This window comes from Trichechus manatus, unplaced genomic scaffold (assembly GCF_000243295.1).
Source record: "Trichechus manatus latirostris isolate Lorelei unplaced genomic scaffold, TriManLat1.0 scaffold00003, whole genome shotgun sequence".
NCBI classification, from domain to species: Eukaryota; Metazoa; Chordata; class Mammalia; order Sirenia; family Trichechidae; genus Trichechus; species Trichechus manatus.
Window position 1 is genome coordinate 9,788,603 of NW_004443939.1, and position 27,464 is coordinate 9,816,066.

The 27,464-nt window shown below is 36.6% G+C and overlaps 2 protein-coding genes across 4 annotated transcripts in view; one reads left to right on the top strand and one right to left on the bottom strand.

The window, feature by feature from the left end:
* Window positions 1-10,517, top strand: part of ALG6 (ALG6 alpha-1,3-glucosyltransferase) — a 61,989-nt gene extending 51,472 nt beyond the window's left edge. The window contains exons 13-15 of the mRNA XM_023730636.1: window positions 5,947-6,015; window positions 6,140-6,338; window positions 8,896-10,517. Coding sequence (XP_023586404.1) covers window positions 5,947-6,015; window positions 6,140-6,338; window positions 8,896-9,093 — 466 coding nt within the window. The 3' untranslated portion in view covers window positions 9,094-10,517. The remainder of the gene's footprint in view (window positions 1-5,946; window positions 6,016-6,139; window positions 6,339-8,895) is intronic.
* Window positions 10,518-12,650: 2,133 nt separating this feature from the next.
* ITGB3BP (integrin subunit beta 3 binding protein) overlaps window positions 12,651-27,464 on the bottom strand; it is a 107,221-nt gene continuing 92,407 nt past the window's right edge. For 2 of the 3 annotated variants that reach the window (XM_004369011.2, XM_023730652.1), the window contains 3 exons: window positions 27,076-27,135; window positions 20,150-20,200; window positions 12,651-12,983 (listed from right to left, as the gene is read on the bottom strand). In XM_004369011.2, the coding sequence (XP_004369068.2) occupies window positions 20,151-20,200; window positions 27,076-27,135 (110 nt within the window). In that variant the 3' untranslated portion in view covers window positions 12,651-12,983; window position 20,150. Of the gene's footprint in view, window positions 12,984-20,149; window positions 20,201-24,363; window positions 26,472-27,075; window positions 27,136-27,464 lie in introns of those variants that run through there. The other variant, XM_023730646.1, reaches the window with a different exon arrangement.

Consider the following 27,464-nt stretch of genomic DNA (forward strand, 5'->3'; position numbering starts at 1 on the left):
AGCCAAGTGGAGATGTTGAGTCAACATTAAGATATATGAGTCTGGAGTGGATATATGAGTAGAGTTCCAGAGAGAAGTTGAGTGGAGACTTCAGTATAGATGTTATTTAAAGTTACGAGACTTGATGAGATAACCAAGGAAGTGAATAGATAAAGGACCAAGGACTGAGTCCTGGGCCACATAATGTTAAGAGGTCTGGGAGAAGAGGCAAATAGGAATGACCAGTGAGGTAAGATGAACACCAGGAGAGTTGGTGTCCTGGAAGCTGAGTGAAGAAAATGTTTTAAGGACATAAGGTGGTCAGTTGTATCAGATGCTGCTAATAGGTCAAATGAAATGAGGGCTGAGAGTAGATTATTGGCCTTAGCAATATGGAAGTCATTGGTGACCTTGACAAGGCCAGTGTTGGTAGAGTGGTAATGGCAAAAGCCTGATTAGAATGGGTTTAAGAAATAATGGGAGGAGAAAAATTGGAGACGTAAGTATGGATAGTTCTTTTTTTAAAAAAATGTATATATTTTTTGAGTTTTTTTTTAATTGTGGTAAAATGCACATAACATAAAATTTACCATTAGTGACATATAGTACATTTACAGTGTTGTACAACCATCACCACCATCTAGTTCCAGAACATTTTTATCACACCGAAAGGAAACCCTGTACCCATTAAGCAGTCACTCCCCATTCCCCTCCCCTCCCAGCCCCTGGCAGCTATTAATTTACTTTCTGTCTTTATGAATTTGCCTATTCTGGATATTTCATAAATGGAATCATACAATATATGACCTTTTGTGTCTGACTTCTTTTATGTAGAATAATGTTTTCAAGGTTCATGCTGTAGCATGTATCAGTACTTTATTCCTTTTTATGGCTGAATAATTTTCCACTGTATGGATATATATCACATTTTGTTTATCCATTCATCAGTTGATGAACATTTGGGTTGTTTCTACATTTTGGCTATTGTGAACAGTCCTTCTATGAACATTCACGTACAAGTTTTTGTTTGAACACTTGTTTTCAATTTTCTTGGATATATACCCAAGAGTAGAATTGCTAGGTCATATGATAATTCTATGTTTAATTTACTGAGGAACCAACAAACTTTTCTACAGCAACTGTACCATTTTACATTCCCATCAGCTATGTGTTTCTCCACATTCTTGTCAACACTTGTTATTTTCTGATTTTTTTGATTATAGCCATCCAAGTGGGCGTGAAGTGGTATCTCATTGTGATTTTGATTTGCATTTCCCTAATGCAAATACAATTGATGATACAAATAAATTTAACTAATGATGTTGAGCATTTTATGTGCTTGGCAATTTGTATATCTTCTTTGGAGATGTGTCTATTCAAGTCCTTCGCCCATTTTTTAATTGGGTTGTTTGTCTTTTTGTTGTTGAGCTGTAAGAGTTCTTTATGTATTCTGGATACTAAACCCTCATCAGATACATGATTTGCAAATATTTTCTCTCATTCTGTAGTTTGTCTTTTCACTTTCTTACAATGTTCTTAGATGCCCAAGCGTTTTTAAATTTGATGGAGTCTGATTTATCTATTTTTTTCTTTTGTTGCATGTGCTTTGATGTTGTATCTAAGAAACCATTGCCAAATCCAAGACCATGAAGATTTACCTTTATACCTTGTTTTAAGAGTGTGGATTTGGCTTTTATATTTAGATCATTGGTCCATCTTGAATTAATATTCTGTATATGCTGTGAGGTAGGTAGATAATTTTTAAGAGGAGTTTTACTGAATAGGGGAGCACTAACTGGTAGGAAAAGTAGTATCAGAAGAGGTTTGTTTGAGGCACATGTGCACCAATGTTCATTGTAGCACTATTCATAATAGCCAAAAGGTGCAAACAACCTAAGTGTTCATCAGTGGATGAATGGATAAACAAAATGTGGTACATACATGTAATGGAGTACTACTCAACCATAAGGAGAAATGGAGTCCTGATACATGCTATAACATGGATGAACCTTGAAAATCTTATGCCCAGTGAAATAAGTCAATCACAAAAAGACAAATATTGTATGATCTCACTTATATGAAATAACAAGAATAGGAAAGTGTATAGAGACCAAAGCTTATTGTTACCAGGGGTGGGAGGGAATGGGAAAGGGGGAGTTTTTATTTTGTGTTTGTTTATGGTGATGGGAAATTTGAAAACGATTATGGGTGGTGGTTGCACAATATGATTAATGTAATCGATATCACTAAATAGTACACCTGAAAATGTTGAATTGGCAAATGTTGTGTTATATATATATATATATATATATATATCGAGAGAGAGAGAGAAGTTGTTTGTTTTGAGATAGAAGATAAAAGAAATAATAGCATGGGAATGGTTGGCAGAGAGGGAAAATTGATGATCTAGGAGAGAGGTGAGAGTTGCTGGAGCAGTGTCCTTCAGTAAGGGTGATGGGGTAGGAACTAGAACACAAATGGAAGAATTGGTTTTGGACAGAGGCATGAACTGTTTCATCTTTAGTAAAAGAAGGGAAGCAGGCTGTATGGGTACAGACACTGAGGAGGGAGTAGCTGTGATGGTGGGCACCTGTGGAAGTTCTCTTTTAACTGCTTTAGTTGTCTTATTGAAGTGGGAAGCTAGGTCATTAGCTAAAAGTGGATTGGAGCTATTAGAAGTATGAGAGAGGAGAAGGTGTGAAATATTTTTCTAAGGCGAATCAGAGTGTGAACAGACTAGGGAAATACATAGTAATTGCGGAGCATTTGAATGTAATGATCGTGTATTTAAATGGAGACCAATCAGTGTGGTTAAATGTTTTTCTCCAGGCCAGTTGCTCAGGTATGGTTGAAGCAAGTGCAGGTAGAGAGTTGGGTATTTCAAGATTTACGGTTTTGTCTAGTGAGGATAACTACCTTGCTTGGGGCTTAAGAGTGAATACATGGAAGTGACCTTATAGGGTCGCTATGCATCATAATCCACTCGACGGCAATGGATTTTTTATTTTATTTTTTGGTTAGAAGAGAAAAGGACATCAAAGGGGTGAAGAAAAGTGGAAAGGTGGACAGTGAACAGTAGATTGAAGGTCTTGGTGGGGTCAGAAGATTGTTGGAGTATTGAAAAGGTAGGAGATACAGTGGTCAGAGTAGAATACATGAATTGTGATTACCAAGTGGTTGCAGTGTAGAGTATGACCTTAAGGGGTAGGATTGAAGATGAGATTACTAGAAGTTCCAGCAAACAAGAGGCCAGGGTGTTGGGAGGTTCATCTAGGTATCTATTGAGTCCAAGAATTCAGACGAGTAGGGTTTTAGAGAGTGACAGGACGGAGCTGAAATCATTGAGTAATGAGGTAAGTGACACCGGTAGTTGGTGGATAATAATGGGACTAGTAGCGGATAAAAGTCTGAGGACATGAGATTCAAAGCTGGGGATTGTTAGGGCGGAGAGAGGGAGAACCGGTGTGGAGGTGGCAATGAAGGGCCATGATGTTGTCTCCCACTTCCAGGACAAGTAGTTTGAAGGTTGTGGTGGGAAAAATAAAAAACAGGCGATGCTTGAGAGGGCAGGTGGGCAGCATTGTCCTCAGGACAGAGAGCCAGGCATCATTTAGAATAAGGCGAAGGAAGTGTTCAGAAAAGAAGTTAAGGATGTTGGGGATTTTACTGCTTGGTTATACATTTTCAGTACCTTGAGGTTAGGGGCTGAGTTATATTCATTTTTATATTCCTTTCAGAGCAATGCCTGTGCATAATAAGTTTCTGATAAATGCTTGTGCTCAGTAAAATGATTATTGAATGAATAAATGGAAAATAATTAAGACCCTGAAGGAGAAAATAATATTTATTGGGCACTTACTAAGTACTTGCTATTAACATGAATTCGTTTCGATTTTAAAATGAAATTGAAAGTCCTCTAGTGTTTTCTTTTAATATGTTGTTGTTGTTAGTTGCCGTCAAGTCGGCTCCAACTCATGGCAACCTGTGTATAACAGAATGAAATGTTGCCCAGTCCTGTGCCATCTTCATGATCATTGGTATGTTCGAGTCCGTGGTTGCGGCCATTCTGTCCATCCACCTCGTGAACGGTTTCCTTTGCTTTTGTTGGCTCTCCACTTTACCAAACCGGATGTCCTTCTCTGGCGATGTGTCCTTCCTGATGATGTATCCAAAGTAAGCAAGTCGCGATCTCAGACATTATTCTGTGATCCATAGGGTTTTAATTGGCTGATTTTCAGAAGCAGATCACCAGGCCTTTCTTCCTAGTCTTAGTCTTATAGCTCTGCTGAAACCTGTCCACCATGGGCGACCCTGCTGATATTTGAAATACCAGTGCCATAGCTTCCAGCATCACTGCAAGAGGCAAAAGCATCACGGTCCAACTAACTGACAGATGGGTGGTGGCCTTTTAGCATAATAGTTTACAATTGGTTTGTAATCCCAGGCCTTAGCTCTCATATGCTTGCTGACATGGGTAAAAGTCATCCTTCTAAGAAAGGGGGACAATGCGCAAACCTTTTTAGAGTGCTTATTAAAATGAGATAAAAAATTAATAATAATTCAATAACCAGTACCATTAGAAAAAAGCTTTTATTGCCCATTTGTATGTGGCACCATGGCTAGGCAGTCTGATATCTATCACTGTAGTTTTGTGGTCTTTATATTTCACAAAGTGCTTTCACACTGAAATTATTTTTACTAGACTGTGAGGGCAGAGGCATTGTTCTTATGCACACTTGTATCCGCAGCACCTGACCTGACAGTATCTGACTCATTGGAGGTGCTCAATAAATTTGATAAATGACTGAGAAAATGAAGAATGTATAGTGAGCGAAGGAGCCCTGATGGCACAACAATCAAGTGCTCATCTGCAAATCGAAGGGACGGCTGTTTGAACCCATCCAGCGGCTCTGTGGGAGAAAGACCTGGTGGTCTGCTTCAGCAAAGATTACAGCCTAGAAAACCCTATGAGGAAGTTCTGCTCCGTCACATGGAGTCCCTATGAGTCAGAATTGACTCCATGGCACCTAACAACAACAACATAAGTGAGTGACTGAAGCCTTCTAACTGAAGAAGGAAAGACAGGCTTAACAAATAAACAGTATATGATACTTGTAAAAGAGTTCTTTCAGCCACTTAACAATTTAAGGTATTATTTCCTTGTATACATAAGAAAACAGGTTAAATCAATCATCTGCTCAAGGTCACACAGTGAGTAAGTGGCAAAGCTTGGACTAGGACCCAGGTCTTCTGACTCCCCCATCTTTCCCCTTGAGCATTGTCACAGTTGAATCCAGAAGGTAGTGGACCAGGGGAGGTGGCAAGAGGGTCACAGAGTTTGGAGCCCTGACGCTAACAGCTCCCTGATGGAGCAGTGGTTCCATCTGTTGCTATACCATTGCCCTTTTCATGTAGCCTCTTACTCATTTTTCCCCCTTCTTTTCTTTTATTCTACCATTATCAACTTGTTTTCCTTTATAACTCTTCGTTGCCTCTGTGGTGCTGTCTCCAGTGGCATGACGATCCTGCCTGTCACAACTTTAGTTTGTAACTTAGCGGAGTAATATGTGACCTGGAGGATGATAAAAAAGAAAAGTTTGAAAACAAACGTCTCTGGAGCTCACTTCATATTCATGTCAAGTAGGATAAAATATATACAAAACCTTTCTTTCTCTGAATGTTCAGATCTGTTTATCTGATCCTTTCCTTAAGCTATTGTTTGCATGATAAAGAAATGCTCCACTAATGGCATACTGGAAACAGTTTTCCAGTTATTTTGAGGAATTTCCACCTTCTCTGTGTCTAGACTCATTTAGTTTGGACTGATAGTTATAACAAAATGAATCAGTAGTCCATGTAGAGACCTTGCTGGCTTTCTTTTTTAAAATGTGTTTATATATATTTTTTCAAGTAGGAATTCAGATTATATTCTTTAATATTAAAATATTTTTTTCTTTACCATTTTAGACCAGTCTGCTTAGTTTTAAATGAAATTCCTTTTATATCGACTTGGTTTTTACTTGTGTCAACATTTAGGTGAGTCAAACCAATTTCCATATAATATTTTCAGTATAGCTCTTATGAACTAATTTAAAACTTTTTTACAAAGTGATTGTGTTTTGAATTCTCTTTTGATGTTTTCTTCTGTTTTCCTTTATAGTATGCTACCTCTTTTATTGAAAGATGAACTCCTAATGCCCTCGGTTGTGACAACAATGGCATTTTTTATAGCTTGTGCTACCTCTTTTTCAATCTTTGAAAAGACTTCTGAAGAAGAACTGCAGTTGAAATCCTTTTCCATTTCTGTTAGAAAATGTCTTCCATATTTTACATTTCTTCCCAGAATTATACAACATTTGGTAAGTTGTTCAGTTTTTAAGGAATAGTACATTTTTCAGCATGCCAGTAATTTGTTAGATTATTGAAATGTTTTCTTTACAGGTTTTTTTTTGAGGTATTAAGTCGTATTTTAAGTGCCTTCCAACCTGAGGGCTCATCTTCTGGCACTGTATCAGACAGTGTTCTGCTGCTATTCATAAGGTTTCAGCTGGCCAGTTTTCTAAGAAGTAGATCACCAGGTCCTTCTTCCTAGTCTGTCTTAGTCTGAATCTGGAAGCTCCACTGAATCCTGTCCACCATGGGTGATCCTCCTGGTATTTCAAATACCGGTGACATAACTTCCAGCAGCACAGCAGCATGCAAGCAACATGCAGTATGATAAACTGACAGACTAGTGGTGGCAGAGGATGTGTTGTCATGGAAATCAAGTGAAGAAGTGTTTCAAAGAGATGGGACTGATGTGGTATTTCAAGTACTGCTGAGAGATACATAAGACAAGAATTGACCTTTTGATTTAGTACAGTGGAGCGATCAGTATAGATCTTTGACCAAAGCAGTTTCATAGGGTGGCTGGGGTAGAATCCTGACTGGTGCTGGCTCACTAGTGAATGGGAGAATTGGACACAGCAAGTTACAGGCAACTCTTTTGGAACACTCTGCTGTAAACAGGAGCAGACAAATGGGGTTTTTGTTTAAAATGGGAGAAATTTCCACATGTCTGTTAGCAGTGATTCAGGATCATGGTATCATCACATTTCAACCAGCCCCATATTTCTTGTTTGAAACATTTACTTGGATGATTTCACTTGAGAAATTTTCGCTGTTGTTTGAAACTTTTATTTTGATGATTTTCACTCCCTACTGAGGTTGCCTCAGGGATTTTTCCTTGGAGGATACTTGGCAGTCTTTACTTGTTCGTAAACCTTTTTGGCTCCCATCCTTCCCACTCTTCCATCTGGAATGCCGACTACATTACTCTCTATTCCAGTCTTACGGATTCTTTCATGATATATATATATATAGCCATTAAAGCATCCTTTTGTTGTTGTTGTTAGTTGCCATTGAGTCAGCACCAACTCATGGTGACCTGATGTGTAACAGAATGAAACGTTGCCTGGGTCCTTCACCATCTTCATGATCATTGGTATGTTTGAATCCATTGTTGCAGCTATTGTGTCAGTCCATGTCATTGAGTGTTTCCCTTGTTTTTACTGACCCTCTACGTTACCAAATATGATGTCCTTCTCTAGTGATTAGTCTTTCCTGTTGACTTGTACAAAGTAAGTGAGTCCAAGTCACCATCCTCGCTTCTAAGGAACATTCTGGTTGTATTTCTTCTAAGATTGATTTGTTTTTTTGGCAGTCCATGGCACATTCAGTAGTCTTCATCAACACCACAGTTGGAACGCATCAGTTCTTCTGTCTTCCATTTTTACTGTCCAACTTCCACATGCATATGAGGCAGTTGAAAAGATCATGGTTTATGTCAGATGTGCCATAGTTATCAAAGTGATATTTTGCTGTTTAAAACTTCAAGAGGTGTTTTGCAGCTGATTTGAGGGTTGCATTTATGTCCCACATCATGACAGTTAATGACTACTGTCTCTGCTTGCTTTCTATTATTTACTCAAGCAGCTTCGGTGTATGTGCTGTGTTAGAATAGTGAAAATGAGTAAGATCTGGCTGGTCCTTGTCTTAAAGAAGCTCAGAATCTAGAGCTAAACTGTCCAATATGGTGGCCACTAAGCACATGTGAAAACTTAAGTTTAAACTCATTAAAATTCAATAAAAAATTCAGGTCTTTGGTTATAGTAGGCACATTTCAAATGCACAATAGCCACATGTGGTTGGTGGGTACTGTATTGGAGTACACAGATATAGAACATTTCCTTTACTGCAGAAAGTTCTATTGGACAGCATACTGGGTGGAAGAAGAAAACTGACTGCTACACAATTATGATAAATGTGTTTATTTAACTAATTTGCACATCCTTCCAACTAATAGAAACTTCTGGAGGCCAGAGAACCATGTGTTCTGTCATATGCCCCACTGTGCTTTACTGTATAGCATTAGCTCATCAAAAGCATTCAGTGAATAATTATATATGAAATTCGGTTTTCCACTTGCCATGGAAAAAATTTTCATAGATGGATTCTCAGGATTAGCTCAGAATTTTATTTCCTGTAGGGACCAGGGCCCTGGGGAATGCCGTGGATTTAGTCCTAACAGTAACATCTGTTCCAGATACTTTCCTTCACTGCCTGGGTAGCATAAAGACAGAGGTTCACAGGCTTTAACAGCACATGGGAATCACTTGGCGAGTTTTTAAAAAATACTGATGCTATTCCCAGAAATCGTGATTTAACTGGTCTAGAGTGTGGCCTAGGCATTGAGATTTTTAAAACGCCCCAGGTGATTCTAATGTGCTACCAAGGTTCATATCCACTGGTAGAAGAGATTGGGCACCCAATCCTCACCTTCAGTTCTGTTCGTGTACAGCTGCAAATCAATGTTACCTGCACATTTAAATTTTATCCTTTATACTACTCAATGGTACTTTTTCCCCCTTCTTATAGTTTCTTATATCAGTAATTGCTATGGTCCTTCTGACGCTGATGACTGTCACACTGGATCCTCCTCAGAAATTACCGGACTTATTTTCTGTAGTGGTATGTTTTGTATCCTGCTTGCACTTCCTGTTCTTTTTGGTATACTTTAACATTATAATCATGTGGGATTTCAGAAATGGAAGAAATCAGAAGAAAATCAACTAGCTGTATCCCCAAAAAATGCGAAACTGTGAACTGTGCTAAGAGGTTTTGTAAACTTTTTATGTATACACGAAATTACCATTTTGAGAATCATGGAATGGTGAAATTGTTGTCTACACAGAATAAATGTATATGAAGACCAAGGTCCAATGGAAGCTTTTGTTTTCTAACTATTGCTCGTCCATGACAGATCGTAGTTTTATTAATAGTCACAGCTGTTCAGGTGGCAAAATAATAAAGTCCTTAATCCCATTGTTTAGTTAGGAAGTATACTCTATGAATTGTTATGTCTTAAAAAATCTGCAGATACAGTGAGCTTAATGGGAGAATTTAGCCCTTCTTTTTAAAAGAAATCACTAATTTTGGTAGCCAAATTTAGTTTTCCTTATATTTTAGAATGCAAGTAATATGTGCTTGAGGACAGGTTCAATTAGTTTCATTGTTTAAGTTATCTCAGGGAATTAAATTTGGAATAATCTTTTAAATTACTGTGAAAAGGCAATTTAAACTGCTTGAAGTTTGTCCGTGCCTTATTATATGTACGAATTTGAATTTTTTTTACAAGGTAGGTAGATTAAACTGTGTTCTTATTTATATCTAAGGATGCTGATTTGCTTGAATGCAATTGAAAAATGAATTTTCCTGAATTTAAATCTAAATTTTAAATATAAACAGTTTGAATTTAGTATTTTTAATTACTCATGATCACCAGTTCTAAACTTTAAGGATCATTGTTTTAATTAAATTGCCTTGTACAGGATCCCAATCCCATCCTGTTCTTTTTTGCTATGACATAGGTCATCAGGATCACCACTGCCGTAACCATTGATTCATATCATGCTTCACGTCAGCCTGACCCTGCTAATACCGTGTCACTCTATATTAGCAGAAGTCCATTTTTGCTATCTGTTCTGTTGGTACGGATAATGTATTATATCCATGTAGTAGCTTCTCATATAAAGATGTGTTTTCCTTTGTCTCGTGATAAAAATAAAACCTATATTTTCAATGAATACGTACACTTCTTTCAACATACAGCCATTAAAACATACTAAGTGGCAGTATACTTTAAAACAATGCAAGTCAAACAAAAACACACACATAATTTGGTTCTAGACATGGACAGCCACAGGCTAGTGCAAGAAGGGATGTGTTTTTAAGTAGATAAGCCTGATAAAAGAAGTAGCTTTAGACAAAGCAAAAATCAAGAAGTATTTCTTTCTTAAAGCAGATGTGCATAAAGACTTAAAGGGCAGGTCAGTACAGAAAAGCAGCCTTGACTCGCTGCCGAATCAGCAGGAACACTGCTGTCCATGGTCACCATCTGTAATCACTGAGCCAAATGTCAGCATTTTGGCTGGCTGGTGTAGCCTTAGATTTTGTAATAACATACTTGCATTTAACACAGGATGTTGATTTAAATCAGGTTAATGATAAGGAAGTTCCAAGTTATATTTATAACTAATTATAACTAATAATATATAATTGGGATAGAGAAATTTAGTATTTGAAAATAAAAGTATTATATAAACTTTAGTAAAATGGAATGTACCTATATTCAAGGCATCTTATAGGTATATCCTATAAATAAAATTTCCAGATGATTTAATTAATTGAGTTACATTGTAGCCTCTCTGGAGAATTGTTGCAGTTATCTAAGTCAGCTCTCTCTCATATTTATTAGAAACTTTGAACTTTGAGGGATTAATTTCCAAAATACCAAAAATGTCCAGTGATGAATTAGGAGCACAGAAATAGGCAAAGCATATTTCTCCCAGCTAAACTTGGGATTATACAACCAAAAAAAACCAAACCCACTGCTGTAAAAACAATTCCGACTCTGGATTATAGGGATGCTTTAATATATTTAGGCTATGCAGAAATATTAAAGATAGAAAGATTTCTTACTTTCTTCACCACTATACCTGTTAAAATTTATTTTAGAGGGAGGAACCGTTTTGGAGAAGTGGTTTTCTTAATTCCCTAAGAACTTAAGTCTCCTTCTTAAAATGAAGAGAGTGTATGTTCATGTATCAAATACGAGGCATATAGAAGTCATTTTCCCTTAAGGCCTCAGGGAGGGGAAAAAAATCCCCGATGTAGCATTCTGTCCAAATGATAAACCACAACTGAGTGAGTGAAACATTTACAAAAGCCAAGACAGTCAAAGGAACCTCTTTGTTCAATGGAAAGAGAGTAAGAGATGGATAGGATATAACTAAATAATAGTTGGAGGGACAAAATGGTTTCAAGTCTCAATTGGTCTCTTTTCTGTTATGTTCACTGGAACATCAGGGCCAAGTGTACCCCCACCCCCCGCATATAAACATTAGTTTTGTGTGTGGATCTTTCTGCTTTGTCCTTCATGTGGCCTCCAAGGGTGATAAAGCGAGAGTCATCTGATCCACAATAAAGAGAACTGGGAAATGATTCTTAGCAGACCCAGCTGTTCTGAAAGGCAGAAGCTTAGTATATCAAGAGGTCAAACATACAGTAACTTATCTGATAGCATTAAGTACATACCTACATAACTTGGATTACATATGAAACCAATCTACTTCTTAACCCTTTGTTTCCTGACTAATGTAGGTTGCTTTATGTGTGTTGGCTGACATCCTAAGGTTAGCTTTTAATGCTAGAACAATCGTTCTTGGTATATTTTAGGTAACATTCTAATATAAGGACTGTATCATAAAGTATTCTTAATATTTGGTAGACATATTTTCTTAACAAATCTTATTTAAATGGTACAAAGAAAATCATTAATGAAGGCAACTAAGTTTAATAGTTAATTGGGTTACTGTTCAATACCTATGTCATTTATGTTAATAGTTTATTAAAAAAACCAAGTTGTCATTTTAAGGGGTAAATCTGAAATTTCTCTAAATGCAAAATTATTTTCAAAGTTTTGTTTCAGATTTTCATTTCCATGTTATACTGAATTAAATGACATGGTAATATCATATACTAGTTTTGTCAAAAATTAGGGCAAGTACCGAGGGAATAGCATACTCCCCCCTCCCAAAGAAATGGTCAAAGAAAAGTATAGAATTTTTTACAAACTATGTAATCAAGTATGGTACATTCTGTGAACTACACAGAGTGTCTCCCCACCTTTTTTGTGAGTGACAGCACACACAAGGACCACCATGGAAAAACAGAAATTTAAGTTAACGCTTCAAAATAATTTGGAGGGGATCACGTACTGCTCTATAAGAAAGTTCTTTCTTTAAATTCAGTAGTGTCTGTGTAGTTTAGTTTAAAAATAACTTCATATTTAAATGTTGTTTCTACTGAAAAATGCATTCTAATACTTTATAAAAGGTGAAATTTTAAAGCTTTGTAAACATTTTTTCTTTACAGGTCTAGAGAAATTAGAATATGATAAAAACTCATTCCTTAGATAGTGGTACACAATAAACTGGGTAAGCTAAATATTTTAAAAAAGAATTATAAGTTAATTAGCAGCTGGGGCTTTAAATGGAAAACCTAGTACCTAATTCCACTCACCATTAGAGTTAATCTGAGTTTCAGGAAAACACATAGCTCTACCAACGACACCATTTTCATAAATGCTTTATTAAGTTGATTCACAAGCACTAAAAGTATAAACAAACATACGTGCTACAGAATATAAGTCAAGATTCTCCTGTACATGTTGACTTACATTAAAGGGTCAAGAAGAAATGTATTATTTACATTGTGATTATCTATTGGTGTGTGTAGAAAGTTTAAATTAGCTGCAAGAAATTTTATCTAGACATGCACCTGCCTAGTGCTATGATCTGGTATTTACTGGGCAGATTAATTACAAATATTTCTTCTGTTCTTTTAAATATGATCAGGCAGATGCAGAAGTTGGTGTTCACAGTGAATGCGTTTCTTCTAAATGCCTGTGGGATATAAAAAATGATTATTAAATCATGAAGAGTTAGGTTCCAGTTAACATGCATCTAATTGAGAAATGATTTAAACACCCATTTGCTACGTTAACTGGTACCTAGTTTAATTACATGCTGGTAACCTCTCATTTGCTTATGTTTGAGTCTTCTATGTAAGATTCACCTTCACAAATAACTGTCGTAAGATGACTTTGACACAACACTCTTCACCTTATGTGAAGACGGATTTTGAAAGAGCTACTTCTGAGAGTTTTAAAACTCCAACATGACCTCCTGACGACACCGAATCTACACGCCTTTGGTCTGGAGCCTAAAGGGCCTTTCAGCAGGTGTTTCCTCCAACAGCTGCCAAACACAGAGAAGACAGCATTTACCGACAGGTTTGCTGTTCAGAATGTGTTCCTCTGAGGACTCCTAGTGGTGGTAGAGGATCTTGGCTGTTTGGCCTTAGGACCCTACCCGTTAGCGACGAGTTGGTTCTGACTCATAGTGGCCCTGGAGGACAGAGTAGAACTGTCTCATAGGGTTTCCAAGGCTGTCATCTTTATGGACGCAGACTGCCACATCTTTCTCCTGCAGAGCGGCTGGTGGGTTCCAACTGCTACCTTTTGGTTAGCAGCCGAGCACTTTAACCACTGTGCCATCAGGGCTCCTTTTAGGACCTTAGGGTACTAATAAGAAAGCAGCCATTGGCAACTCATGGCATACATTCCACTAGGGCATGTGGACCATTCACTGCTGAGACACCCCTTCCTTGTTTACAGCAGCGACTTTGAAGAAAGAATACTGCCTGGTGGGCCCCTATCTTTCCCTATTCGTAAGAGTCCACATATATTCCTCCTCCTGTCCTAGAAGGAGAAATGTCAACTTGACAACCAACTTTTGCCAACTCTTGTTTTAGTCTGGACTGCATTCTTATAGAAGATTTTAAGCACTCTAGGGTTCACTATAGAGTCGGAACCAACTTGACGGCATCTAACAACAACAAAGGTTCACTAAAGTGAACCTTAAGGAGTCCTCGTGGTGCAATGGTTAAGTGCTCGACTACTAACAGAAAAGTTGGCAGTTTGAACCTAGAAGTCACTCTGTTGGTGAAAAGACCTGGCAATCTGCTCCCGTAAAGGTTACAGCATAGGAAACCTTATGGGGCTGTTCTACTCTGAGTTGCAATCAGTGAGATGGGACACAGCAACAACAACAGGGTTCACTTAATATCCTTCTAAGTTACCGATACACAGTTTTCAGAACTCATAATACACAGGAAGGAAAGACTATGGGTTAATAAAAACTATGGGGCAGCTAAAGGAGCCCTGGCGGCACAGTGGTTAAAGTACTCTCGGCTGCTAACCGGAAGGTTGGTGGTTCAAACCCACCAGTGGCAGGCAGTGAGAAGATGTCTGCTTCCATAAAGATACAGCCTTGGAAACTCTATGGGGGCAGTTCTGCTCTGTCCTATAGGGTTATGAGTTGGCATTGACTCTCGATGGCACCGAGTTTTTATGGGGCAGCTATTTTGTATAATCTCACAAGGTAAGTATCAGTCCCATTTTATAATCAAGGCTTAGGGGAACCAAGTACCTTGTTTAAGGTCACATAGCTAAATGGGTAGTAAAGCTGGTGCTGGACATCTAATTCCAAATTCCATTCTCTTTTACAATGCCAGGCCCTGCGAAGATTATGGCTGCTAAGAGAATTGTGTTAAAAAAGCATTCAACAAAAGAGAAATACTTTGATCAATATGATGTATGTCATAGCATAAAAGTAGGGAGTAGCAACATGCTGGCTGCCATGCTGCTTCTTGAGAAGAATATCCTAAAAAACAAATTAAACGCAGTTTAGATACAGTTACATAGTTCAGAAGCAGTTTGACAGGCTTCATCCTTTGTAGATCAACAATATTATTCTTTCTAAAACATATTTTGGAGTGTTACTTCCCGAATCTTCACTAGCCTACCTCTGCCTAATGAATGTGATCCTAATCCACCTTTCCATCATTCTGCTTTTCTGCCTTTTTGATCCCTATTGTTCTCTGCCTAGCATGTTTTACACACTCCATCAAAATTACCCATATTTCAAATTCCAGCTTTCCAGAAAAAGTATAAAGCTTCCATTTACTGGATGACTATTTCAGAGCTCATGTAGAGTTGAATAATTAGAACTGATTGTGAAATCATGAACCCATGAACCCTTAAATAATTACCTAATCACCTCAACCTGGGGTTATCTGTGTCTGCTGTGAATTCCTATAACATTGCTTATTTTTCATGTGGTACTTAGAGTAAATTTTATACTCCTCAGACCAGAGGAGGGCACTTCTGTCAGTTCTTCCTCTTTCCGCACACCATGGAAGAGTGACAGATTTGACTGGTTGAAGTCCAGGACATTCACAGGTATATATCTTACTAGTAGTAATACCGGCCACAACTCTTATGCAACATTCTTTGCCTACTGTTTAGTTTCCCTTGCATTGCCTACTCTCAAATCCAGTGTGCCGTTGCGCTTGCTAGTTCCATGTGGTAAGGAGACCAGCCCATTCTACCTCTTTGCCCTGCAACCAGGCATGTAAGGTAGGTGTGTGGTCTTCACAGCTTTATAGGCACATGGACTTGGGGTCTGTTTCAAAGATCCAGCTTTCTCCTCAGGTTCTGGAGAACACACAAGATTAAAGATTTAGGTTCATGGTGGGAGAGAGGAGGTCCCATTTCTGCCTTGGGAACACTCTACATTAGTTACCCAAACTTCCGCCACAGGTCCTGTCATATTGAAGGTTATCAGTTCCTCCAATAATCACTAATAAAGTTGATACTTTAATCCTCATTGGATTCATAATCTTTGTATTCACTACTGGCCAGAATCCAGGAAAGAATAAGGGTCTGAACTTGCATCACTTATCATAGCTTGCCTTACATTGTTATTATTTCATGTGTATACTATAAATCTTGCGTCCTTAGCGAGATTATTAGATGTTAAAAGGTTGGCATTATGTATAGTGCTTTGTTCACAGTAAACCTCAAACTTTTGTTAACCAAGTGATTTATCCGTATTGTTCCTAGATAAAGCACCCAGACTTCTGCTACCTTGTTAACATTAGCCAAACTCATGCATTTTCTTTTCCTCCCTTTTGATCATGTCAGTCCTCTGGTTGCTGCCTACTTTACTCTGTCTTATTCTAACATTGTTTCATGAAGGCTTCACTTTTTAAAGGTTCTGGGAGTGAATCTGTGGGCTGGTTCCCTCCACTGAACAATATAGGTCAGGAGGAATAATCACTGATGTATGAAGGAGGGCAGGAGCTGGTGTGCAGATAAGGAAGTTGGTCACAGTGGTATCAGCAGTTCTGTGTCACAGGTTTCTCATGCAGCGGACAAAACCAGGGACTTCAATACCCTGCCTTATTCACACCAGGTGAGCAGCTACAACAAACGTACAAAAGAGAACAATGAGAGAACATGGAGGAGAGGGATCTGGGAAGCTAGTATAAGGTGGACTATAAGCAGGTTTTGAAGGATGGGTAAAATTGTCACAATTGACAACAGGGAAAAAGGCATGCCATTGCAGAGGAGATGGGCAAAGGCAAGGAAGTGGGAAAGGCAAGCTGTATCTAGGGAATGGCAAGTAATCCGGAGTGACTAAGGTACAACAGGGAGAAAGTAGAAAGGTAAGCTGTGGTCAGATTGGGTAGATACTGAATTTCACTCTGTATTTGGATTTTATTGTGAATATGAAGGAGTCAAGGATTTCATTTGACTTGGATCCATAATCAGTGCTCATGGAAGCAGCAGTCAGGAAATCAAATGCTGTATTGCATTGAGCAAATCTGCTGCAAAAGACCTCTTTAAAGCATTAAAAAGCAAAAATGTCACTTTGAGGACTAAGGGGTACCTGACCGAAGCCACGATGTTTTCAATCACTTCATATGCATATGAAAGCTGGACAACGAATAAGGAAGAAAGAAGAATAATTAATGCCTTTGAATTATGGTGTTGGCGAAGAATATTGAATATACTATGGACCACCAGAAGAACAAACAAATCTGTCTTGGAAGAAGTACAGCCAGAACGCTCCTTAGAAGCGAGGATGGCGAGACTACATCTCACATACTTTGGGCACGTTATCAGGAGGGACCAGTCCCTGGAGAGGGACATCATGCTTGGTAAAGCAGAGGGTCAGCAAAAGAGAGGAAGACCCTCAACGAGATGGACTGACACAGTGGATGCAACAGTGGGCTCAAACATAACAGTGATTGTGAGGATGGCGCAGGACCAGACAGGGTTTCATTCTGTTGTACACAGGGTCACTATGAGTCGGAACCAACTGGATGGCACCTAACAACCTTCGAAAGCGCAGATATGTCCAGAACTCTATAGTGGGACAGCCTATAGGGGAAAGGGAGCAAAGGGCAGGGAGGCAGGTCATAATAGGGATGATGATAATCTAGGTGAGAGGTAATGAAGGAATAAATAGCAGAAAGTATATTATTACTGTGTAGTGGTTAAGAGCATGGTCTCTGGCACTAGACTACTCAGGTTAGTATCCTGGCTCTCTGGGGCAAGGTGCTTAACCTCTTTGTGCCTCAGTTTTTTCACCTATAAAATATAGTACCTGTCTCTACCTCACACAAGTTGGTGGGAAGATTAAATGGGATATGTATAAAGTGTTTATAACAGTTCCTGGCACATAGAAAGTGCTCAAAAAATGTTAGCTATTATTATAAGGTTATTATTTATATGCACAACACAATGAAGATTTTAATGCATGAAAGTGACACAATTTTCTGTATATTAAGATGCTTTACAGATATTTTAAGTACAGCTAATTTGCTAATATTATTGAGATATTATTTCCAAAGAACTGTATTTTCAGGATAGAATATAATTCTTTCATTTTGCTATAATTTTTTTCTAAGAGTAGGCAGTATCTGGTTAGCTTCTAAGAATCTTAATTAATATTGATGTCACTAAGTATGGACTAATATTCTTTGATAATGTGAACCTTCAGTTACAGGTATAAAACCCACAGCCACTGGGTCGATTCTGACTCACAGTGACCCTACAGGACAGAGTAGAACTGCCCCATAGGGTTTCCAAGGCTGTAATCTTTACAGAAGCAGACTGCCACAGCTTTCTCCTATGGAACAGCTGATGGGTTTGAACCGTCAACCTTATGCTTAGCAGCTGAGTGCTTAAGCACTGCGCTACCAGGTCTGCAGTTACAGGTATACAAAACACTAATATCACATGACTAATGCTTCTAGCTAATGTTATAATAAGCTAGCTATAAACATTGTTTTTACTTGTAGAGTCTATAGGAATTGTTTTGAAGGAAAGGTACAATAATTTATTAAATAATTTAAATAATTAAACAATTGGTTAAATATTTTATTTATCAATTTAGCATATTTCCAAATTTAACAGACTTCTTATATCTTGTTCAGTCAGGTGTGTCCTAAAATTATTTGGCTGATGTGTCTGCCTGCCAGGATCTAGTTAGTTATTTATACTAAAGGTGCTCAATTAATGGCTTTCTTTAGACTCAGTTGAAAATATGCCCTCTCGGACTCTTAAAGCTAGCCTGGTCAGCTCAATGGTGTTTTTTTTTTTTTTCTTTTTTTGACCATTTTATTGTGTTTTAGGTGAAAGTTTACACAGCAGATTAGATTCCCGTTCAACAATTCATACACAGATTTTTCTGACACATTGGTTACAGTTCCCGCAATGTGTCAGCACTCTCACCACTTCCATCTCACCGTCCCCATTTTCAACCATCCAGTTTCCCTGCCCCTCCTTGCCTTCTCATCTTTGCTTTTGGGCAAATGTTGCCCATTTGGTCTCACATGGTCGATTGTTCTAAGGAGCACATTCCTCATGGGTGTTGTTATTTTATAGGCTAATCTATCATTTGGCTGAAAGGTGACCTCCAAGTGTGGCTTTAGTTCCAGATTAAAGGGGCGATAGTCTCGGGGGTTCCTTCAGTCTCTTATCAGTCCAGTAAGTCTGGTCTTTTTTAGGAATTTGAGCTTTGTTCTTCATTTTTATCCATTCTAACCAGGACCTTCCATTGTGTCCCTGGTCAGAGCAGTCAGCAATGGTACCAGGCACCACCTAGTTCTTCTGGTCTCAGGCTACAGGAGGCTGTGGTTTGTATGGGCCATTAAGTCCTGTGAACTAATTGTTTCTTTGAACCTTTGGCTTCCTTCACTCTCGTTTGCTCCAGATGGGAGGAGACCAATAGTTGTATCTTAGATGGCTGCTTGCAAGCTTTTAAGACCCCAGATACTACTCACCAAAGATGTAGAACATTATGAACTATGTTATGCCCGTTGACCTAGGTGTGCCCCAAGACTATGGTCCTGAGCCTTCAAACCTGGTAACTCAGTCCCATGAGGTGTTTGGATATGTCTAGGAAGTTTCCTTAACTGTGCCCCCATGTGCTTCTAATATATATATGAATATATATGCAGTAATACATATATGTATATACAAATATCCACAACTATATACGCACACACGTACTCCCATATGCCCTTCCACACCTATATAGCGTAAATATCTACCTATGTAACCACTCAGATTTTTGGTTGTTATAACTGTTGTTGCAGAACTGTGTATGTTACAGCGTTTACTGTAGTTCTTGCATACCTCTCAGTGTCTCATTTACCTTGGTCACATTGTGCTGACTTCCCCCATATTGTGCACTGCCTTCTCCTTCACCAGCATTAACATGGGTCTACTATCTAGTAAGTGATTCTCCCTCCCTCCCCTTCCTATCCCTGGTAACCATCAATGAATGTTGCTTTCTGTGTGTAAACCTATTCTTGACTTTTTATAAAAGTGGTATCATATATTTTTCCTTTTGTGATTGACTTATTTCACTCAGCATAATGTGCTCCAAATTTATCCATGTTATACGATGTCTCATGGACTCATCATTATTCTTCATTGTTTGGTGTTCTTTTTCAATCATTTATTAGACAGATCCTGTCAGAGCCCTGTTATTTATAAGAATAGATTAATTTCAACTAAAGCTCCAAAGCTCACGTCCCCATTTTCTTTATGGAAAGACAATACCAAATCTGATAATGTGAATCAAACGTTCCCACCTGAACAAAACGGTGAAATTTAACAAAGCTAAACATAATTAGAAAGGCAAAACAGTACCTCAGTTTAAGCTGGCTTTAAGGAATTCATAGCTGTCAAGGTGACGTAATTCTGTACAGAAGAAGAAAGATTTTTTTTTTTTTCCAGAAAACAGTTCAGAGTAACTTGTCACAGTATATAATACAGAATAACCACTAAATCACAATGAAAATAAGATAAACAACTTAAAGGTAAACGTATGTTTTACATTACAAATAGCAGCTGTGGGACTATAAATTTTCGTTTCAAGATCCTACCATTTTGCCTGATGCCTGTTTCAGAACATACACTTTTAAATTTAGTATGGAAACTGCCAAGAAATATATTATGATGTATTCCTACTGCCACTATTAATATACTCTTTATGCTTTATTATAATTGTCTTTTGTTCTAGATTCTATACTCTTGAGGGCAAGACTATATCTCTCTTACTCATCAGTGTGTCCCCAATGCAAGAATACTGCCTAGATCATAGTAGGCATTCAATAAATATTAATGAACAAATAAATGAATAAACACACTTGAGATGTATAAGGAGAGAAATTTGTAAGTATTTGAAAATATTTAGATAATTCCTTTAAAGTATTCTTGTAGTGACCATTTGTTTTCATTTATGCAGTCATGCCATGAACATGCCTTGTGGACCTTCCATCCTAGGCTCTGGGTTACAATATAGAAATGAGTAAGACTTTTTTTTTTTCTTTCCACAAAGAAGCTCAGAAAGAGCTTTGTAAACAGACAGTTACAACACACTACAGCATTTATAAACATTCAGACAAGTGTTGTGGGTGCCTAGATGAAGCAGTTTAGCTTTGCCTAGGAGAGCTGGCCACCACCCTTTTGTTAGTTTGTCGTACTGTGATGGTTTATATGTTGCTGTGATGCTGGAAGCTATGCCACCAGTATTTCAAATACCAGCAGGGTCACTCACAGGGGACAGGTTGCAGTGGAGCTTCCACACTAAGTCAGACTAGGAAGAAAGGCCTTGTGATCTACTTCCAAAAATTAGCCAATGAAAACGTTACGGATTACAACAGAACCCTGCCCAACTCTCTTGCTTTGGACATGACATCAGGGGGGATCAACTGCTGGACGATGACATCATGTTTGGTGAAGCAGAGGGCCAGTGAGGGTGAGGGAGCTCCTCAGTGAGACGGATTGGCACAGAAGCTGCAATGACAGGCTCAAACATGCCAGCGATTACAAGGATGCCGTAGGACTGGGCAAAGTTTCGTTCTATTGTACATAAGGTTGCCGTGAGTCAGAGTCAACTCGATGAGCTATGTAGGAGAGCTGGGGGTAGCTTCACAAAGGATGTGACATTTGAGGCTGACCTTAAAGGACCAGCAAGAGTTCGTTCGACAGAAAAAATCGCAATCTAGATAGAGGAAAAAGCATTAGAGAGACCTGGAGTTGCAAAGGAGAGAGATTCTTGGGGGCTGAAGCATATGGTCTGAATAGTGTGAATAAAAATGACCATCTTCCTCCTACCAGAGGTCTGAGCTGGAGGAAAAATCACCTAATATTCACTCATTACAAAAGTCTTGCTTTTAAGTATATAATTACTTACACAATTATAAATATCTATGATTATATACATGTTTAAAATATATAAACCACTTAGAGAATTTATTTAACCCCTTTTTGGGAGGCTTTTTTGACTACTCTGAGAGTTAAAATGGGAAAAAAAAATGTTCACTCATCATGTGATACAAAACCAATTGCTACTAAATGTGCCAGAATAATTTTTCTCTACCTCCAGAACAGTTAGTCTTCAGTCTATTCATTACTGTCTTTTTATAGTATTTTTATTTAATAAAACCTATTAAGACTACCATACAAATCTCTTTACTTATGCTTTTATCTTTTAACTGATCAATTTTTATATTGCTGACATCCCTTCTTCACCATTTGCTCATTTAAAAATTCATAGTATGTGAGATATGTCTCTGGAGAAAATGTCTATAAAATTTGTTACAGCTGGCAAATGTGTATGAGTCAGTGATAGCACATGACTAAATGCTTCACAGAAAATAAAATTTGTTTCTGTAGTAAGCAGAACTGTTTAAATGTTATTTATTTTTATGTTTCAAAGAAAATATATTGTAAAGTGCTGCATTGATTTAATACGCAACAATGTCTGTGTACACGCTGTAGGAGGAAAATTTATGAAACCTTTGCACAACTCCTTTAATTGAATTTTCCAAATCTCTCACCACACACAAATAATCAATATCTTCTGCAGAGAAAACCAGTCAGAATTATTACAGCCTTTTCAATTTTGTTGTCATCAGCACATACAGAGCACCTGGATATTTGTAATGTCTGATAGTAAGTTATTTACACCTCCTTAACACATAATTGCTATTAAGTGAGTTCAAATCTATGGCTCTAAAATTTTTACTGATTATTTAAAAGACAAAAACTATACTTATAGTCAAGTATAAAAAAAATTTAAATCATGGATGAAATTATTTAAAAGGCTTTGAAAAGTAATAAGCCAGTTTGTTTTTCCTTCAGTCCTAGACAAATCTCAAGTAAGCATTTTCAGCAGTCGAAATGTATACCCCAAACAGTGATGAATAGTGTAAAACAAGAACATTACCATTATTAATAGGAAAGGCATCACCCACATACAGCATACATGACAGCTGAATCCTTATACAGAGCTGAGGACTACAGTTGTACATTAATGTATATTTGTGTCACCAAAATTAATAGCTCCATTTTTTAACCTTCAGGTAAACCCAGAATGTTAAAACATAAGGGGGAATTTTTGTTGTTTCTCCTAAAACTCATCATGTCTCAACTTCAAACCTCAGTGCTTTTAAAATTGAAGTATCTGTTTGAAAAAAAGATACTGTTTAATGTTAAGATATAATAGAAAAAATACAAGGGTAGTAGTCTTCTGGGAGTAAAATCATTTAGCTGATATGATGAATACTTTTTCAAGACTGAGTGGGGAAAAACAATTTATTTTTAAGTTTAAAAAATACTTCAGTAGGTAGTTAGAATGAAAAGGCAATATCAAACTATTTTATAGTTTTAGAACATGAGAAGTTTAAAATTTGTCCTGTAGTCTAAGAATTTGCTATCTTTAAAATCCTATAACCAAGATGAATTTTACAATGTAAGAACACAGTAAGTTAACTAAAGGAAACAGGAACATTATAGTTTGTACTTTCTGTTTAAGGCCAGAGCTAGAAATTCTGAAATATTTTCTATTATAAACAGCTGAAACAGTCAACTTTTTTGAACAATGTGAAGTTCAGATGGTTACATTTTCATTTAAAATATGCATACTGCAACCTACACAGTTATTCTCAAAGCAGATAAAATATGTTTTGGACTGAAGCTAAGTGTCTAGATTTCATATCTTGGCAACTGTTCTACAATTTGCTTACATTCTTTTCAAAAATATTTTGTTTACTAGTCATAGACAAACAATGATGGTATTTTTTAGTATCTCTGGAAAAAATGAAAGAACTGAGCACTGTATAATGCCATCTATTGACTAAGGGTATTTGTATGAAGTTGTTTTAAGTAGAGGCTGATTATGTAAAGTAAATAAATTTCATGCCTTACCATGTGATGATAATGTGACATTCCATCTGTATCAACCCAATGAACAGTCATATGTTTTAAATCTTCAGCATAACAAATTAAAAATAATTATGAAAATTCACATCCAAATCTAATAATAAAAGAACCTTTCATTTTATTATTTTCCTAATAGTCATAAAGCCAATATTATTAAGGAGAGTGAAGTTAGGCTTACTTCCTAAGTAACTGAGGAAAGAAAGAAGCTTTCTTTAAGAAATTTGTATTTATTGAGATCGTCTCTTTTTCATACACTCTATCAAGGCATTCCTTGATTTACAAGGTCCAGTTTTTCTGAAAACTATGAATATCTCAGTTGTACCTTTTCACAGTATTGTGTATGTTTTAAATTTCCTTTCAGTAAGTTATATAAAGCCTTCAGAGTGTGTGTCAGATGTTTACTTATGTAAAACACTAGAGTGTTATTTTTATAATTACACTCCTCTTCATGTAATAAAGACTACAGCTGATGTTAAACAAAAGGAACTAGCACTGAAATGAAAAACAAGCAATAGATCTAAAAGGCCAATTTGAAGGGGTGACGACAGCATAAATATTGGAATTCTCCTGGTATTGCCTATATTATAAGAATCTGAAGGACATTCTTTTGATAGTTAAACAAGTAATTTGTTTATTCTCATTTTCTTAATTACCTAATGAGACAAATTCAATACATATTACAGGACTAATGTTTATTTTATATACTTTCTAATTATATAATTTCTAAAATTTTGAAGATTCCACAAACATTCTTAATTTAAATAATTCTGAATAGTAGCATAGTAAAAGAAAAGCACATCAACAAAAAAGCTGAAGGCTAGATACCAAAATAAGGAACATACAAAGCAAATTAAGTTTGAGATGTCAAAAAATTAGCAAAAGATCTCTTAAAATAAATGTATGAACAGAAGGGGGTGAAAGTTGTTAGCTTAGTTAAAAAAAAAATTATGTGTCATATTTTTATGCAAATAATGTGCATGTTACACGTTTTTTGCCAACCACGCCCTTACACATTGCTGTAAAAAAATTAGCATAGCACACTTACGAAAATACCTCGCGGGAGGAGGGCACGGTTGGGGAAAAAAAGTATAAGCCATGTGTTATTTGCATAAAAATATGGTATATAGCTCAAACTCAAATTACAAAGAAAGTAAGCAATCTGTTTGTCAGGTAACATTAATTTTCAAAAATTAGTTTAAATTAGTTTAAAAAGCTAATGACGATTTTAATACCTCAAGGAATATAAAGAGCTAAGGTAGCTCTAGCTGAGAAACAGAAATTGAAGATTACATATATATAATATTATTATATAATATGCATTATATAAATGCTATATATTATATATATTTTAATTCAGTTTTCATTTAAATACAACAAATAATCAATGCTTATTAGAAGTTTTAAAACATGATTCAGTGATACAATCTCCTCTATGCATGAAACAATTTAAATCCTATGAACCTAGTAATGGGCAAGTTAGTTTTAATGCCTAAAACACTACAAAATAGTTGTAAGGTTGATCATGCATAAGCAAAGAAAGAATTGGTATATAGTGGATAACTTAAAAAAGATGACAAAATTGTCCTCTGGAAGAAAAAAATTTTTTAATGTTTTAACAGACAGGTTATAGTTTTAATGTCTTAATAAATGTTTGGGGAATAATACTTTTAGAATTTTTTTACATTAATTATTAGCAGTGATAATTCACTTACTTCTTTTACAATTTTTCCCTTTCTCATTTCCCAAAACTACTGGCAAAAGCCAACTATGTGAAGCCTAATTTTAATTAGTTCTAGGAAATTAGAGATTTTAAAAACCACACTATTGGCACAGAATATATAGATGAAATATTTCTTCTAGTTAGAAAATAATAAACATTCCAATTTCCCATTATGCTCCTCTAAGACTTGTCAAGTTAGGAGAAGTTTAAATCACTGAAACCTAGTTACACATTCTAATCAAGTTATATAGATAAAATATGAAAGAAGAGCTTCCAAGCCTTTTCCAAGAAGTAGCTCCTGTCATGTTCTTAAATTCTTGGGATCACTGGGGACGTTAGCTGCTCAACTGAAAGTCTCACGAAGCCTTTTCCACATGAGCTGTGAAGGAGGAGTCTTGCCATGGCAGCTGCCCTACCCATGACCTGGCTGGCCTTTCTAACTGACCAGCTGGGAATCCCAGCACTTTCCACTGCAAACTCATCACTGGCTTCTTAAAGGTTCTAAACCCAGACTAACAGACTAGATGGGTTGAAAACACAGTTTTTGAGGTCAGACAGGTCTTTAGTTGGAATCCCTGTTTTGTCAATTAAGTAGAAGTGTCTTTGGGAAAGTTACTTAACATCTTTTGTGTCTTTGTTTCCCTGTCTGATAATAGCTATTTTGCAGGGTTGCTATAAAGATCTACTGATCCTAGTATTGGGAACATAATTATTGGTACTCAATAAACAAGAGTCATTGATACTCAGTAAATGGTAGACTAAAATATGGCTACCTATTTCAAGACCTAACTCCATTTGCAGAGATTGTTAAATGGCACCCATGCCAATACTATTAAAATGATCACTTTAAGTTAGTCCAAAGGTTTTAGTATTTTTCAGTCCAGAATTATTTTGTTTACTGAGGTGTGAAGAGATTTAGATATATGTCCTATGGGAACTTAAAAATGAAAATGAGAATGTAGATTTCTGTCATTTGGATGTGAAAAGGAAATCTGTTGAATGGATGCTAGACTCCTTTTCTGACTGAAAATTGAAAGAATAAAAAATAAAATTACTAAGACAATCTGATATACATAATTAACAGATTATTTGTTAACAATATAGAGAACAAACAAAATTTTAATTTAGTTTCCCATATTATGAAATGCTCTGAAGCGTAAGAGTTCTCAGAAAGTCAAACGCTAATAATGCCCCTCCTCCAGCACACTGGTTACAGAATAACTTTTTATTCTTTGTGTAGTCTTCTAATGTACCCGTTAAAAACTGTGGTATATTAAGGCATTGTTGCCCCAATCTGTCTGTATTCTCAAAAAAGCATTTTTAATAAAAAGATGAAATTTAAATTGTAAATTGAACATTATATATTAAGGGACATTAAAAAAGCCCACTCATCAGGGAAGTTGGTCTCATCAGACTTGCTCTTCTGCTAAATGCAATATCTTAAAAAAAACCCAAACCCGTTGCCATGAAGTCGATTCCAACTCACAGTGACCCTATATAAGGTTTTTCAAATGAGATTCATGGTCTTTTAAGAGAACACACTAAAAAGGAGTCATGATGATTAGTTTAAAATGATAATATGAGAAGAAAGGATATCTTTATGTAATAAATTAAAACAACTCTTTACCTTTGTTAGGAAGTCCTGTACTTCTCTTTTCAAACAGTCTTTGTTTTGTTACTTTTCTCACTAAAAAAAAAAAAAACCCATGTTAAGAATTAATATGGAATATGAATAATTTCTCATTGCTTAGAAAAAACATGAGAAAAAATAATTCAAAGTAATATAGCAATCAAGTATAATATACAGTATTTTATATTTTATTTTAAAAATGAGCACTAAATAAAAAGTCTACTACCAGTTGTCAAGGTACAGTCTTTCCCTTCATATTCAAGAAGTGTCCCCCAAATAACATATCCTGGTAAAAGCTACATGACTTCTTATTTCAATGAAGCATTAGGATTTCTATCCCATGTCCACAATGGCATACATAAAGAAGTCTATCAAATTTAAATTTG